The following is a 17567-nucleotide window of genomic DNA, read 5'->3' on the forward strand; positions in this document are numbered from 1 at the left end:
TTCATCTACTGTTTACATAAACACATTCAGTAATAAGGGCAATTTCTAACTAGATGCTATTTGCACTTGTTAATAAAAAAAAAAACTACCAAAATATATGCGTCTTTTTATCTAATCAATAACAATAGGAGAGCCCAATCTTTACTGTCCATGTGGAATGTTCATATCAAACACTATAGGGTATATATACTAAGGTGCGGGCTTATAGAAGTGGAGATGTTTCCCATAGCAACCAATCATATTCTAGCTATTATCTTCTAGAAGGTTCTAGACAAATGATAAGGATATGATTGGTTGCTATGGGCAACATCTACATTTCTATAAATCCATACCTTAGTAAATATATCCTTATGTTTTTAAACATTAAAAAATAGATTTGTTGTTTACAAAGTCTAATTAATTGAGACATTGGTAATAAAAAATGTCCAACACTAAAGAATAAATAGAGATACGTAGGTTGCCCGGCAAGTCGTGTTTTCTGCATTAACCAGGTGTCTTCTGCATCTTTGTGCAGGAAGTGTTAATGATGTTGGATAACTACGTGAGAGATTTTAAAGCTCTTATTGACTGGATTCAGCTACAGGAAAAGTTAGAGAAGACAGATGCTCAGAGCAGGTAAATGTATACAGGTCTTCCGCTGGCATGTACAAGCCTGACTCTTCCATTACACGTTCACCTTGGTGCACACGTGTAAGAGACTACATTGTCCTCTATTCCACCTTATTTATGTCAACATGACTGACTGCACATTTCTCACATTGTTCAGTTGCTAACGTAAAATAAAACGTATACTAAGGCAGCCAAGGGTTAAAAATTGGAATTTAAACGATAATCGCTCATTTCCACCCTTTTGAGTGATATCGTTTATAATATCGTCCAGTGTGTGTGCACACTATGTAGTGAACGATGCATACTGTTGTCTGTACATGCAAATCAATTTTGACTATTTAATTCGCAACGTAGTCACATTTGTTTAGTCCCTAGCCCCTCCCATTCCCTTTCTCCCACTGTTAAAAAACACATAGCTTATACAGATCAGTGAGAGTGTAAAAAAAAACAAAAGTTAAAAAATAAAGAAAATTGCGTAGGGTCCTCCCTCTTAAACACAACCAACACCAGGCTCTTGGAGTTAATATTGGTTCACAAAATACAGGGGACAAACCAAGTAATGGTCCGGACTCCACTAGCGGGGATGTAATGCCACAGCCAGGGGACCCTTTCACTGGGCACCCAAGGGCTATGCTGAAGCCTGATGCTATGCTTACCACCCCTGGGTGGTGGTTGGTAAGTTCATAGCTTTTTTTGTCAAAAAATTGAAAAACTATTATCTTTAACAGGAGGACTCTCATTAATCCCCGGGCTACCCTGACTAGAGAATGCTTCGGCCGGGGGCACCTGGTGAAAGGGTCCCCTGGCTGTGGCATTAGTCCCCGGCTAGTGGAGCCCGGTGCTGATTCATTAAATATGGGGGACCCCTACTCGTTTAATCCCCAGTGTTTTGTGAACCAGCATCAGCTTAATTTCCCGGTGCTGGTCGTGTTAAATATGGGGAACCCCTACGTCATTTGTCCCCTGTATTTTCACAACCAGCACCAGCTCCATAGAGCCCAGAGGTGGTTATGTTTAGGGGTGTAGTATGTTATATGGGATGCCGACCGCCGGCATGCAGGCAGCGGGATGAGTGCAAAAGGGCCCCTTGCGGGCTCGTTGCGCTCGCCACACTGCGGGCACAGTGGTGCGCTACGCTATTTATTCTCCCTCCATGGGTGTCGTGGACACCCCGAGAGGGAGAATAGTTGTCGGTATGCCAGCTGTCGGGATTCTGGCATCGGTATGGTGAGCGCCGAGATCCTGTCAGGTGGCATAGCAAATGCCTCCGATGTTTAGTATGGTTTTACCAATGTACACAGTTACTTGCTCTTTTTTGCTGGGCTCCCAACTCAGAATTAGCCTTTCCCCATAGTCGGGTCCCCTCTTCCACAAAGGCAAGAACCATTCTTGCATTATATGTGTGCATGCTTTCCACTTTAAATTATAGTTACATTAATATGCAGATACAGTTAAACTGTATGATCATATAGATTCATTAATTTATAGCACTACTGTACTGTATACTTATTAATCTCTTGTATATTATATGATTTCATCCTTGTGTGCTGCCTCATAGGGGTATATGCAATTCACGGCGAATCGCGGCAATTTTTCGCCGTTTTTTAATTCGACTTAATTCGACAGGTGAATTCCGGAAGGTGGCTTCCGGAATTCACCATATTCAATGAAAAACGGATTCGCCAGAATCGCGGGCGAAAATCGGGCGATTTGGCGGATTTTGCCGCGATTTAAAAAAACGGGAAAAAATGGGAAAAACCCGGAAAAAAAAATGGCGTGGGGTCCCCCCTCCAAAGCATAACCAGCCTCGGGCTCTTCGAGCTGGTCCTGGTTCTAAAAATGCAGGGGAAAAATTGGGCAGGGATCCCCCGTATTTTTAAAACCAGCACCGGGCTCTGCGCCTGGTGCTGGTGCCAAAATTACGGGGGACAAAAAGAGTAGGGGTCCCCCGTATTTTTAACACCAGCATCGGGCTCCACTAGCTGGACAGATAATGCCACAGCCGGGGGTCACTTTTATGCCGTGCCCTGCGGCCGTGGCATTAAATATCCAACTAGTCACCCCTGGCCGGGGTACCCTGGGGGAGTGGGGACCCCTACAATCAAGGGGTCCCCCCCCCAGCCACCCAAGGGCCAGGGGTGAAGCCCGAGGCTGTCCCCCCCCCCATCCAATGGGCTGCGGATGGGGGGCTGATAGCCTTTTGTGATAATAAAAAGATATTGTTTTTTCCAGTAGTACTACAAGTCCCAGCAAGCCTCCCCCGCAAGCTGGTACTTGGAGAACCACAAGTACCAGCATGCGGGAGAAAAACGGGCCCGCTGGTACCTGTAGTACTACTGGAAAAAAAATACCCAAATAAAAACAGTACACACACACCTTGATAGTAAAACTTTATTACACACTACCGACACACACATACTTACCTATGTTGACACGCCGACTGCCACGGTCTCCGACGATCCGAGGTACCTGTGAAAAAATTATACTCACCTTCCAGCGTCCAGAGGTACATCCAGGTCCAGAGATAATCCACGTACTTGGCAAAACAAAAAAACGAACACCGATCCATACCGGACTAAGAAAGGGGTCCCATGCTTTCACATTAGACCCCTTTCTCCCGAATCCCGGGACATCACGTGACTCCTGTCACTGAAGTCCCTTCAGCCAATCAGGAAGCGCTACTTCCGTGGCGCTCACCTGATTGGCTGTGCACTGTCTGAGCTGTCAGACAGCGCATCGCAAAGCTGCTCCATTACTTTCAATGGTGGGAACTTTGCGGGTAGCGGTGGGGTTAACCCGCGGTCAGACGCTGACCGGCGGGTGACCTCACCGCTAGCCGCTAAGTTCCCACCATTGAATATAATGGACTGGGCTGTGCGATGCGCTGTCTGCTCAGACGCGCAGAGCCAATCAGATGAGCGCAACGAAGTTGCGCTTCCTGATTGGCTTTAGAGACCTTTCTGTGACAGCTGTCACTGACAGGTCTCTCTGCATTCGGGGTAAGGGGTCTCATGTGTCAGCATGGGACCCCTTTCAGTCCGTTTGGTCGGGTATTTGCGTTTTGTTTTTTTCTACAAGTACGTGGATTTATCTCTGGACCATGGCTGAGGTGAGTATATTGATCTTTTATTTTCAGGTACCCCTGGATTCTACATGGAGAAGAGGACCGATGTCGGCGTGTGAACATAGGTAAGTATGTGTGTGTCGACGTATGAAATAAAGTTTTACTTTCACGGTGTGTGTGTCCTGTTTTTATTTGGGTATTTTTTTTCCAGTAGTACTACAGGTACCAGCGGGCCCGTTTTTCTCCCGCATGCTGGTACTTGTGGTTCTCCAAGTACCAGCTTGCGGGGGAGGCTTGCTGGGACTTGTAGTACTGCTGGAAAAAACAATATTCTTTTCATGATCACAAAAGGCTATCAGCCCCCCCATCCGCAGCCCATTGGATGGGGGGGGACAGCCTCGGGCTTCACCCCTGGCCCTTGGGTGGCTGGGGGGGGGGGGACCCCTTGATTGAAGGGGTCCCCACTCCCCCAGGGTACCCCGGCCAGGGGTGACTAGTTGGATATTTAATGCCACGGCCGCAGGGCACGGCATAAAAGTGACCCCCGGCTGTGGCATTATCTGTCCAGCTAGTGGAGCCCGATGCTGGTGTTAAAAATACGGGGGACCCCTACGCTTTTTGTCCCCCGTATTTTATGCACCAGGCGCAGAGCCCGGTGCTGGTTTTAAAAATACGGGGGATCCCCTGTCAATTTTCCCCCCGCATTTTTAGAACCAGGACCAGCTCGAAGAGCCCGAGGCTGGTTATGCTTTGGAGGGGGGACCCCACGCCATTTTTTTTTAGGATTTTACCGTTCCAGCAATAAAAAAAAAAAATAATAATAATAATAATATTTTAAAAAATATATAAATAATATTTGTGCCTCCAAAAAAAAAAAAAAAGTACCTAATCCCTTCTAATATAAATAGATCTGCTATTCCCAAAAAAAAAACCACAAAAAAAAACATGTTTAAATTTTTTTTATTTGTTTTCACCCTCCAAAGTGTGGCGGATTGAAAATGACGAATTTGCTGTCTAAAAGCACTGCTGTCGAATTTCCAAACTTGAATTGAATATGCTTTGGTTTGGTCGAATTGCAGCACTTGTATCATTGCAGAAAAGTCGAATTTGCAAAAATTCGAATTTCAAAAAGTCGAATTTTGAAAGTCCGTTTTTTGGTCGGAAAGCACTGAATTGCATAGGCGAATTTTTTTTTTGGTCGAAAATGACCCGAAATTCGACAATTTCGGGAATTCGACCGCAATTACATATACCCCATAGTCTGACATTGCAATAAGGTGGGTTGGTCTGTGTCTCTGGAAAAGTCTGGGTGCTCATCATGAATAGAAATAGAATTCCTTTAGGTATATACAGTGTGAGCACTCTTATCACTTTTACCTGGCTCTAGGGTGCAGTAACTTCACTTGAGCTCATGCCTACTTATAATACTTGTGCTTCCTTTAGTACAGTACTACTATATTAAAGGAAGCACATTTTGGGGAGTATTCAATTAGTATTGGATCCTCTCCGACAGTGAGGAGCCGACATTTCAGTATTCATTGTGGGCCGTGAATATTGAAGTGTCAAAAAGTGCATATTGGGGGTAATTCCGAGTTGATCGCAGCATCAAATTTGTTAGCAGTTGGGCAAAACCATTTGCACTGCAGGTGTGGCAGATATAACATTTGCAGAGAGAGTTAGATTTGGGTGGGGTGTGTTCAAACTGAGATCTAAATTGCAATGTAAAAATAAAGCAGTCAGTATTTACCCTGCACAGAAACAAAATAACCTACCCAAATCTAACTCTCTCTGCAAATGTTATATCTGCCCCCCTGCAGTGCACATGGGGGGTCATTCCGAGTTGTTCGCTCGGTAAAAATCTTCGCATCGCAGCGATTTTCCGCTTAATGCGCATGCGCAATGTCCGCACTGCGACTGCGCCAAGTAAATTTGCTATGCACTTAGGAATTTTACTCACGGCATTTTCATCGTTCTGACGATCGTAATGTGATTGACAGGAAATGGGTGTTACTGGGCGGAAACAGGCCGTTTTATGGGCGTGTGGGAAAAAACGCTACCGTTTCCGGAAAAAACGCAGGAGTGGCCGGAGAAACGGGGGAGTGTCTGGGCGAACGCTGGGTGTGTTTGTGACGTCAAACCAGGAACGACAAGCAGTGAAATGATCGCAGATGCCGAGTAAGTCTGGAGCCACTCAGAAACTGCTACGAGGTGTGTAATCGCAATATTGCGAATACATCGTTCGCAATTTTAAGATGCTAAGATTCACTCCCAGTAGGCGGCGGCTTAGCATGAGCAAATCTGCTAAAATCCGCTTGCGAGCGAACAACTCGGAATGACCCCCAAGGTTTTGCCCAACTGCTAACAAATTTGCTGCTGCGATCAACTCGGAATTACCCCCATTATCGGCGGAAAGTGCTGTCTTTTCTGCCCTGTCAGAAATTCTGACACTAATTGAATAATCCCCTTTATCTGCTCCAGGTGTATTGACATATAGTCATTCTATTAATGAAGCATCCTATAATTAAACCAATTAACATTGATAAATTTCTGATTTTTTTTGAGACTTGCATATTCAGGTTTTAACTTTTGTTATTTGTTGTCCAGTACTTTCCCGTGCAGTGTCCGAACACTTTATTATATAGTTTAGATTTTCCCTGCCTAATGAAAGCTTTTGACTATAACTTTTCAAACCACAACCTAAAACAACAATATAGGGAGTCAAAGTAATTAAATCATTATTGTCATTTTAAAACCTTCTTGGCTTTTTTTAATAAGTGTTTGTACACAGAAATTCTTCTTAATTTGTACAGTGTGAGAGGTAATATAACAAACTTTGGTTGATACTGTACCTTAGATACACAGCGCTTGTTACATTGATTCTGTAATCATTTATGAATGCATGTTATTTTGTAGACCTACCTCTTTGGCATGGGAAGTCAAGAAAATGTCTCCTGGACGCCATGTCTTGCCCAGTCCATCATCTGATCGAGTGAGCTCCACTTCTACTGCGAGGAGGGCCCTCAATTTTGGGTAGGTATTAGAAGTGGTGCATTATTGTATAGAATTATAAAACACTATAACTGATGTGTGATTCCGTATATCAGTGGCGTAAATTTGTCCCAGTTGCCCGGTGGCAAGATAGCTATTGGTACTCCACCCCCACCCCCTATATATATATATATATATATATATATATTTAAAGCACACAATTCTTAGCAGTAATAACCAGGTTTAGAAGCTATGACCTATTACACTGACGGCATACATTTTACTGATAGAGCTATTTGCTGCTGCATAGGAAACATGAGAATTCTAACTATATGAAGTTATGTGTAATTGTCAGAGAAGTAACTTCATATAGTTAGAATTCTCATATTTCCTATGCAGGAGCAAATAGCTTCATCAGTAAGGTTTCTGCTTCCAGTGTACTAGGTCGTGGGTTCTAATCCTGGGTATGACTTGTAAAATGTGTATCTATAATAAAGAGGGTGTGACTTGTAAAGTGCAGGGACCAGTGAGGAAGTCGGCCACTGAAGAGATAGCGGCAGCTATTAATTAACTTTATTGAATGGTGTCACGGAATAGGAGGAGAAGTGCCTTCCTTCAGAGCAGGAGCCCGGCGGCAGATGCCTCCGTTGCCTCCCAGAGTTACGCCTCTGGCTTGTATGTATGTATGTATATATATATATATATATATATAGAAACAAATAATCCGGCACTCAGTCAGAAAAAAACGCAGTTAGCTTGCTTGGGTGCCCTCCTAGAAGGATACTTGGCCCCAATGTAGAACTGCAGAGTTAGGCGGCACTCCAAGGCTGTCTTATGGTGGAAAAATCTGTGCTTTTAATGAAATCTACGTTTCAGGCTACGGAACCGCGTCATCAGGACACACACAGTGAAGCAGCATGAGCTATTGTTGTTACTTTGTGAAATACTGGCGAAACACTGTGGGGTAAATTTACTAAAGCTTCTAAAAATGAAAAGTGGTGATGTTGTCCATAGTAACTAATCAGATTCTGTCTATCATTTCTCTACTGCATCCTAGAAAATGATAGAATCTGATTGGTTGCTATGGGCAACATCACCACTTTTTATTTTTAGAAGCTTTATTAAATTTACCCCACAGTGTTTCACCACTCTTTGACAAAGTAGCATCTGTTTTTTATCAATATTCTTCAATGATGAAGCAGAGATTTGGGTTTTATTTTTGATCAACTTGAGCTGTACAAGGCCATCTTGAAGGCCTTTAATGACAGATTACAATTTTTGATATGTTTTTCTGCTGAAACCAAGAAATCTCCATAAATCTCCATAAATTCTAGTCTACTCTTCTCTTTGGTATATATGCTTTTTGTTTAATTAAATCTTTATCATAACTAAGTAAAGAGAATACCCATAATAATGATGTGCTTAATTTTAAAGATCTGCAAAAATGATATCTGTATATGTATTACATCACATTTTACTGTGTGATAATCTGCATTTCCAGGGGACCGTCGCTCGCTATGACTCCTGGGCGTTTGACTCCATCAGGTGTCAGTTGGGCTGATAAAGTGAAAGCAAATCATGGAACTGCTACAAGTAATCAGGTTACAGAGATTATGCACCAATGTGCCTCTGCCCCAATACAGCGAGCGCTGCATGACAATGGTGAGACATAGCACGGATAAGAGCAACGTTTACCCTGCAGAATCTTTACACAGGGTATACTCTAAAATGGTCAGACAGAGGCCCTGAATCAGAGATGTATGCAAATGCGGTCACAGCTGCTATTTAGTATGTAGCAGCTGTACGGAAATATGCTAATGTCACAGCTGCCGGGATTTGTATTAGGGGGCTAAGATCTGCTAGTTGTGTGTGAAGATGCAGACATCGGACACACATAGGTAAATAATAGACCTTCTGAGTAACCCAGTGGTTGCAAGCATGGCCGGAGGAGGCAAGACACCGTAGACATTGTACTTGCGTACGGGATCGCTGGCTTGGAGATACTCCTGTGTTTACGCAACCCCTCTCCGTTACCTCCGCAAACGGTCCCTGCTGTCACTCACCGTCACCACAAAAGCATCATGGTCAGTGAAGTGCGTGAGGTGAATGGCTGGAGAGGCACTAGCTAGTATCAGAGCCAGATTACACACACATATATGGTTTAGTGGTGAGCTTTGACTATAAACATGATAGGAATAATACAAAGATGATATCATCAGCTATAAATATCGTCTTTGTATTCTAATAATTGGTATAGTCAAAACTCTGGAGTGCACTGGAGCATGGCAGGAAAAGCTCTGCCTCCCCTGCCCACCCTGCCCACACGTCACTGATCGTGGCACATGCACAGTGCGATTTTGCGTATTTTCAGCTGCAAAAAATCTCTCCACAGCGTACAATATTGACATTGCGCCCATCTCTCAGTCAGGCCAAGAGAACAGCAGTCCATTGTCCATAACATTGTGGAGAATGGCCCCAATATTGTATTAAATATTGCAACAGAAATGTATCTTCTATTTAGAACCAAAGTTTATGATAATATCTTTGCACATCCCTGATTTATCAGGGTTCTAAAGTGAATTTTAGTTTTGTAAAGATTGTCAGTATTTCAGTTGTGTTTAATTCTGTAGATCTTTCCAAGTGAGATTATTGCATGTAAATGTACAGGGTGGTTCATGAGTGTGGAAATACCTTTATAAAAAGAAAATGAGTAAGGAAGTATTAATCCAGTGTCTACACATATGATCAAAAATGGCACCAGGCCCATGGCAGCTGCAGTGTCTCCATCTGACCAGGGGCTTCTATGCCTGCACTTCTGGGAATGCACCCGATGGCACTGACATGCCCACAACACTCCCATAATACGCCTACTGAACACACCATTTTTGCGTGGGGTTGGTCAGACATTTTTGCGCATATGTAGTTGCTAATAATCGTTTAGCTATGTGTACATCGGCATTGCATAGGGCTGTGAATCAGGCACTTGTTCCTTAAAAAACAATCTCTCTTTTACTGACTTTTATCTTTGATCAGTTCCCACTATTATATACAGTCTGACTTGAGCCAGCAAATCATTATATATGATCGAAACCTAGGGATTTCATCTTGTTAACACTATTTAAAAAACTTCTTTCAACTGTAGCGACTGTGACAGCACTCAGAGGGCCTAATTCAGCATGGATTGCAATTTGTCAGATTAGCGAAAGACTGCGCATGTGCTGCGTACACAATGCGCATGCGCCAGGGCTGCATTGCGATCGCAGTGTGTTCGCAATATTAAAGTGAAGTGATCGCACAGTGATTGACACGAAGTAAGTGTTTAGGGGTGGTAACATGGCGTTTTGTGGGAGTGGTGGCAAAAGTGCAGACGTGTCATGGCCGTTTGGCAGGTAGGTCATCTGTGATCACTTGCATGCAACTTCATGTGCAGATTTGTGGATGCTCTGGTTTGGAGCTGATTGAATTGATCCCTCTTGATGTTCCCAAATTTGCGTATGAATTGTGATGCATACACAGATGCGCATGTATCGCGAACACTGCAGTGGGCGTCTTTTTTCGTTTCTGGGTGGTAACTACCTGCAAGATTCTTTGCAATTGAGTTTGCAAAAAAATTGCCTTTTTAGTAGCAATAGAGATCCATGCAGAATTAGGCCCAGAGTTCCTATTGAGCCCTTACTGTCTGTGTAAATGGAGGCTTTGTGAATAAGCCATGTTCTGTGATACTCTTTTCTCGCTGGTGTTGAGCAGTTGTTCTGACATACCTCCCTTTCTTACGCTAAACCTTTCTACTTTCTCCCAGTCATAAATCTATCAGTGATAAAAGGAAGTGGAGTGGAAGGACTCCAGATGGGAACACTAGTTTATTTTTGTATGAATGGAAATAAAACTGAAAATGTAATTGAAATTTCTCTGGGGATAAAGTTTGAGATTACAAAGTCTGTAATATTACTGGCCGACTGCTGTAGTCTCCTGTATATGAAGCATACAGAGAACCCCCAGTAAGGAACTGTCTATGCAACCAATTATATTAATTTGTCCCTTTGCCAGTAGTTGATGACTCCATATAAGGTGATTGATGATTGTTTAATGATTTGCATGTCATGTACAGATCTGTCCTCATACATCTAGCCTCAATATGCTATTCAGAGCGAGATACCTGGCGTGAGTGAGCTGCCAGGTCCTGTGCAATTCTGCTAATATCAGGCGTCTTTTTTTGCAGAAACTGCGTCTTATTAGCAATACTATGTGTCTAAGCGGCACGGGGAGACTGTGCTAATTAATTTGATATGTGACACTTTTATATTGTTTGTAACTGAGGGCCTAATTCAGAGTTGATCGCAGCAGCAAATTTGTTAGCTGTTGGGCAAAACCATGTGCACTGCAGGGAGGGGGGGGCAGATATAACATGTGCAAAGAGAGTTAGATTTGGGTGGGGTGCGTTCAAACTGAAATCTAAATTGCAGTGTAAAAATAAAGCAGCCAGTATTTACCCTGCACAGAAACAAAATAACCCACCCAAATCTAACTCTCTCTGCACATGTTATATCTGCCCCACCTGCAGTGCACATGGTTTTGCCCATCTGCTAACAAATTTGCTGCTGCGATCAACTCTGAATTAGGCCCTGAGTCTCTGAATCTAAACACAAAGTGCTACAATGTAGCCGCTGCAGCTTTTTCCAATACAAGATATATTCTGTTCAATATACAGGGCCTAATTCAGTATGAGTTGTAGATGTGCGAAAAAACAAACACCTACAACTGTCTACTCTGACATGCGGACGGACGCCCAGCACAGGGCAATGGCCAGCATGCCAGGTCCTGCCCCCCTCCCCCCAAACCCCCCCCCCAAAAAAAAAAACAACAACAAACACCTACAACTGTCTACTCTGACATGCGGACGGACGCCCAGCACAGGGCAATGGCCAGCATGCCAGGTCCTGCCCCCCTCCCCCCAAACCCCCCCCCCAAAAAACAACAACAACAAACACCTACAACTGTCTACTCTGACATGCGGACGGACGCCCAGCACAGGGCAATGGCCAGCATGCCAGGTCCTGCCCCCAAACCCCCAACCCCCCCCCCCCCCAAAAAAAAACCAAAAAAAAACCAAACCCCAAACAAACAGAAAAACGCAGGATTCACTGAGATGGATTTCCGTATTGCACACTTATGCATAGCCCACCACACATACATATTCGCATTGCATACACATACATACTGTAGCACACCACATACGCATTGCATGCACGTGGAGACACAGCCGTCACCATCCCTGGAAAAAAAGAATTTGCTCCATCAGGGGATTTTGGGTACTCAGACCCCCCCCCCCCCCCAATGCCCTCTTCCTACACAGCCTAGCTGTGAAGTTAGACGGCTACCCGTCATGACGTGTGACGTCATGCAACCGCCATGGCCCACCCCAGAAATGGTTGTCCGGAACGCTCCCCTAAAATGCCGCCCAGTGCCCCCTCCTGCCCCGCTAACGCCTCTGCCCGTCAGTCAGGCCGAGGCGTTAGCACATGTGAGATGCGCGTGTGAGATGTGCACATGTGAGATGCGTGTGCGCACACTGCAGAGGGCTTTAGCATGTGAACGCTGTTGGAGCTGCGTTCCATGCTGAATTAAGCCCACAGACTCAGTCACACGTAATATACAAGTGTTATGAAGCACAGTTTCACTGCGCCTCCTAGTCACATTGCGTTGCGATTATGACGCATTTTCAGCAAAACATCTGCCAGACACTAGAAGATTCTCTGGTGTGCCAAGAGGGGCTGTTTGGAGTGATTGCAGCAAAGACGTATGAGGACATATCTGTACACCGATAGGAAGACATTTTGTTTTGTTTTCAGACATATACTTAGGGCCTGAGTCGGGCGCAGCGGCAATGTCTGATGTGGTGACGAAATATTTTGCATGCATTGTGCATGCTTCCCAATTTATCCCTACAGGGCTGCTTATCATACTTAAAAGTAAGGTAGCAGAACTGCAAGGAAAAGTAACAGGGGTGGTTTAAAAGACGCACATAGATGTTGAGTCTTATGGGGGCGTCCCAGGCATGTCGCTTGAAGCGGTTGCTTTCAGAGACGTACACAATGAGAGACTGCACCTGCCATATGGCTGGAGCAAGTTACAATGGTACTACCGATGGTAATGTAGTGTCTCTAGGCGCTGCGAGTTAGTATCCCAGTCCTTGCACATTCAGGCGCACAGATGTATACCAGGGAAGGACTTTGTAGTGGTGTTAGCAAGGACAGATATGACTGTGAATGCGTCAGGCCTATGAATGATGAGGATAATGTAGTTTAATTGTGGTTTCGTAACTTATCTTAAAGAATCCCATGAAAATAATGTATTTTCTCGTTTCATTTCTGTGTAGATGCATTCTGTCATATTCACATAAAAAGAATCTAAAACTCTCAGTAACAGCAAATAAAATGAAGATTAATGGTATAAATCAAAGCTACATGTTTTAACATAATTTTTTTTTAAACATTAGATTTTTTTAAAGTTTCTAAACATAAAGCAAAGGGGAAGGGGGGGGGGGTACAGAAAGGAAGAGGGAAACATAAGGGTCAAAATATTGGGTGGGTCAAGGCCCAGGGGAAGGGGCATACAACAAGATCTTTTGTCACAAGATACATAACACAGCATATACAATATGAGAATGATGCATGAGCTAGCAGTAAATGAAACCGAAACCGATGGGCCCCAAGAGGGGGGTAAAGCAGGGAGATAATAAGGCTGATATACCGCCGTATGGTCAGATCTGGGAAGACACTAGTTGCTTTACTACATAGGGAGGAGCCACTCTGCTTTCCTCCATATTCACTACATCCAAACCAGTTCATAAGGGGGAACAAGCAGAGGAGGAATATTTTAACATCACCTTTTTTAGAACTCAACACTGGAAATGTTTGTTCTTTAACCCTCAATAACTGCATAACCTAAATGTTCTTACTCAGTGCCTTGTCAAAGATAAATGATCTATCTTTATATTGAACATTTTAAAAAATAAATAAACCCACCAAATCGTGAATGATCTGAATGATGGGGTCACTGCTGGAACCCCTCCTTTGCACGTGTAGAGGCCATAAGTATATTGAAGCAGAACAAAGGGGAGCCTGATTTGTGATTAGGATGTAAACTGAGCTCCATGTCTGTCTGCCTTCTGTTTTTGACAGCAAATTGCTACAAGTCATTGACATTATAATCCGAATGCCAATAGCTGTTGAGCTGCTACCAATACTGTATGTTGGTCTCTGAATTGATGCTATGCTGAAAACAGGAAGCATGGATGCCTTTAGGGTTTGTTCTGCAGTCTCCCCACCAGTTGGGACATTTGCAGCCCTGGCATGATGTAATCATTGACCTTAACAGTACGACTAGGGGAAGATAGTTTTGAAATGTTTTTATATGATGCAGGCATCATTTTCTTTTGGAGCTGCCTATATCCTGCCGAGCTGCCTATGGTGGTCATTCCGAGTTGATCGCTAGCTGCCGTTGTTCGCAGCGCAGCGATCAGGCTAAAAATCAGCATTTCTGCGCATGCGGCTCAATGTGCACGCGTGACGTACTTTCACAAAAGCCGATGCAGTTTTACACAAGGTCTAGCGACGCTTTTCAGTCGCACTGCTGGCCGCAGAGTGATTGACAGGAAGTGGGTGTTTTTGGGTGGTAACTGACCGTTTTCGGGGAGTGTGGGTAAAAACGCAGGCGTGTCAGATACAAACGCAGGAGTGGATGGGGAAACGTAGGCGAGGCTGGGCGAACGCAGGGCGTGTTTGTGACGTCAAACCAGGAACGAAACAGTCTGAAGTCATTGCTAGCTAGGAGTAAGTCTCGAGCTACTCTGAAACTGCACAATCTTTTTTTGTAGCAGCGCTGCAATCCTTTCGGTCGCACTTCTGCTAAGCTAAGATACACTCCCATAGGGCGGCGGCCTAGCGTTTGCACTGCTGCTAAAAGCAGCTAGCGAGCGAACAACTCGGAATGAGGGCCAATATCACTGCTGGGGTGTAGTATGTTATGCCGGCAGTGGGGATCCTGGAGAGCAGCAGACACACATATAGATCAATTGATCTCTTCTCCATTTTTTTTTAAGGAAGCCACTTGTGTAGACATCCTGTAGGTAGGAAAAAGTAGGACATGTTTTCTCACCATTTTGTGATGTTAAATAGCAGACATGTAAATTAGGTGTTGGGCAGAATAACATGGCTTTTTTGATAATGCAGATTTTGTCCTTGCAGATCGGACAGATACAGAAGGCTGGAAGACTGTACAACGTGGAAGGCCTGTACGATCGAGATCTTCTGGTGTGACAAACAAGCCTGCTCCTTCAGCCACAGAACATAGGGCGAAAGATGATAGTGACAAAGAAAACATGTGTTCCAAGTCTCCAGAAGAGAGCCATGAACAGACTGCAAAATCAGAGCTCCCTCCGGTACTTGTCGACCCTCCTCCTAAGGAATTGCTATGTCCATGTGAAATTCCACTGACGGAAATCACTCAGGTAGGACATTGTATTTATCCAATGCAATATATAAAAGTAAACGTGTAGCCATATGTCTTACTTGTAGTAAAGTCATGTAGCTCATTATGTGTGTAGTGTTTACATTTAGTTAATAGAGTATAACAAAAATTATTCTACTAAAATTCAGACTCTTGCACAAGCTATCCATCCTGAGCCTCACGGTAATTTTTTTTTGATTTTAAATCGATGTTGTGTATCATGGGCTAAAACACACATTTACTAACATTTACTGTAAATAGATCTAAATCAGGGGTGTCAAACTCGTGGCCCACGGGCAGCGTGCAGGGTCAGGCAGGGGTCCTTTTGCGTCCCGACCGCCTTGCTTGCAGCGAGGGCAGGAGAGCACAGCACGTGCCTCTCCTGCTCCTCGGTCCGGTCTCCGGCGGCGCGGGTACCTTAAATCAGGCGCCGATTCGTGAGCCAATCAGAGCTCGCGGACCGGCAGCCCATCAGGCTGATGTTATCTGGCACTGTGGGGGCAGATATTATCTGGCACTATGTGGGCATATGTGTATCTAGCACTGTGGGGGCATATGTATATCTGGCATAGTGTTGGCATATGTGTATCTGGCACTGTGGGGGAGTATATGTATATCTGGCACTGTGGGGGCATATGTATATTTGGCACTGTTGGAGCATATGTATATCCGGCACTTTGGGGGGCATATGTGTATCTGGCACTGCACTATTGGTGGCATATGTGTATCTGGCACTATTGGTGGCATATGTGTATCTGGCACTGCACTATTGAGGGCATATTTGTATCTGGCCTCAATATGTGTATCACACACCCATGTTAGGCACTTTTTCTTGTGGCCCACACCAGACATAGACCTTGATTATTTGGCCCAGTTTTGATTTTGAGTATGACATGCGTGATCTAAATCAACCTTTTTGTAAATATATCCCTAAGTAAACTGCTTTAGTTTAGCTTGAGTGGGTAACATATAAGAAGAGATTCAGTAATTTAACAAAACATAAAGTTGGGGTGTAGAGAGCTTTTATTGCTGAGGGTGCAGTCATCACGTCGTCGTTTATAATGTTTACACCACATTGTAGACAGCTGTGTCGACAAGGAATATGTCAACATCTGCAGAATATCGTCACATTCACAATGTCAATATGTGCAATGCAAACATTCTCAGCATGCTATCAGGGTGAGGCTGGAGTAGAGGTTACGGTTAGACTGTGGGAGGGGAGGCTAGGAGTAGGCCGTGGAAGGGGAGGTTAGGGTTAGGCTGTATGTTAGGGATAGGATTACGGCTAGGGGTCAGCATTACCTTCAGGTCAGACAAACTCGGGGTCATTCAGACCCGATCGCACGCTAGCTTTTCTTGCAGTTTTTAAGGAGTGTCCGGGAAAACACAGGCGTGCCCAGCCGTTTGGTAGGAGGGTCTCTGATGTCAGCATCGGTCCGGATCGTTGCAGCGGCTGAGTAAATCCTGAGATGTCCTATCATGGTGCCCTAGGGTAAAATAATTTTTATCACGGCATCCCTAGGCCAAAAGTTTCTTATTGAGAAATTGACAAAGAAATATTAAGTAAATTGTGTTTGTACTGTCTGTCATCCTTAGGTTCAGTTGTGTGGTGAGGGACAAGCTACTGTTTGTCCACATATTTTATGATTGACAGGTACTAAAGTAATTAATGAAGTGATCGCTGGCTGCGAATTGTTGCAGCCTGGCACGCCGAGCAGCATGCCTTGATGCAACATGCAACAGTCCTGGATATCGGCAGGGTCAGATAAAATGCCTGTCGGTCTGACCATGTATGCCTAGCATTATGCACAGTATATGCAGCAGGCTGTAGTCTCAGTGATGTTACTTATGCACAGTACATGAGGCGTGATGTTACTTATGCACAGTACATGAGGTGGGCTGTAGTCTCAGTGATGTTACTTATGCACAGTACATGAGGTGGGCTGTAGTTTCAGTGATGTTACTTATGCACAGTACATGAGGCGGGCTGTAGTTTCAGTGATGTTACTTATGCACAGCACATGAGGCGGGCTGTAGTCTCAGTGATGTTACTTATGCACAGCACATGAGGCGGGCTGTAGTCTCTGATGTTACTTATGCACAGTACATGAGGCGGGCTGTAGTCTCATTGATGTCACTTATGCACAGTACATGAGGTGGGCTGTAGTCTCATTGATGTCACTTATGCACAGTACATGAGGTGGGCTGTAGTCTCAGTGATGTTACTTATGCACAGTACATGAGGCGTGATGTTACTTATGCACAGTATATGAGGCGGGCTGTAGTCTCAGTGATGTTACTTATGCACAGTACATGAGGCGGGCTGTAGTCTCAGTGATGTTACTTATGCACAGTACATGAGGCGGGCTGTAGTCTCAGTGATGTTACTTATGCACAG

The 17567-nt window shown here is 44.3% G+C and overlaps 1 protein-coding gene across 3 annotated transcripts in view; it reads left to right on the forward strand.

Annotated features, from left to right (window-relative positions):
• The window catches only part of SCAPER (S-phase cyclin A associated protein in the ER), a 725664-nt gene that overhangs the window by 101955 nt on the left and 606142 nt on the right, over positions 1 to 17567 (forward strand). For all 3 annotated transcript variants that reach the window (XM_063926586.1, XM_063926587.1, XM_063926588.1), the window contains exons 5-8: positions 515 to 615; positions 6587 to 6703; positions 8163 to 8323; positions 14908 to 15170. In XM_063926586.1, the coding sequence (XP_063782656.1) occupies positions 515 to 615; positions 6587 to 6703; positions 8163 to 8323; positions 14908 to 15170 (642 nt within the window). The remainder of the gene's footprint in view (positions 1 to 514; positions 616 to 6586; positions 6704 to 8162; positions 8324 to 14907; positions 15171 to 17567) is intronic.

Source organism: Pseudophryne corroboree, chromosome 6, assembly GCF_028390025.1.
Source record: "Pseudophryne corroboree isolate aPseCor3 chromosome 6, aPseCor3.hap2, whole genome shotgun sequence".
Taxonomy (NCBI): Eukaryota; Metazoa; Chordata; class Amphibia; order Anura; family Myobatrachidae; genus Pseudophryne; species Pseudophryne corroboree.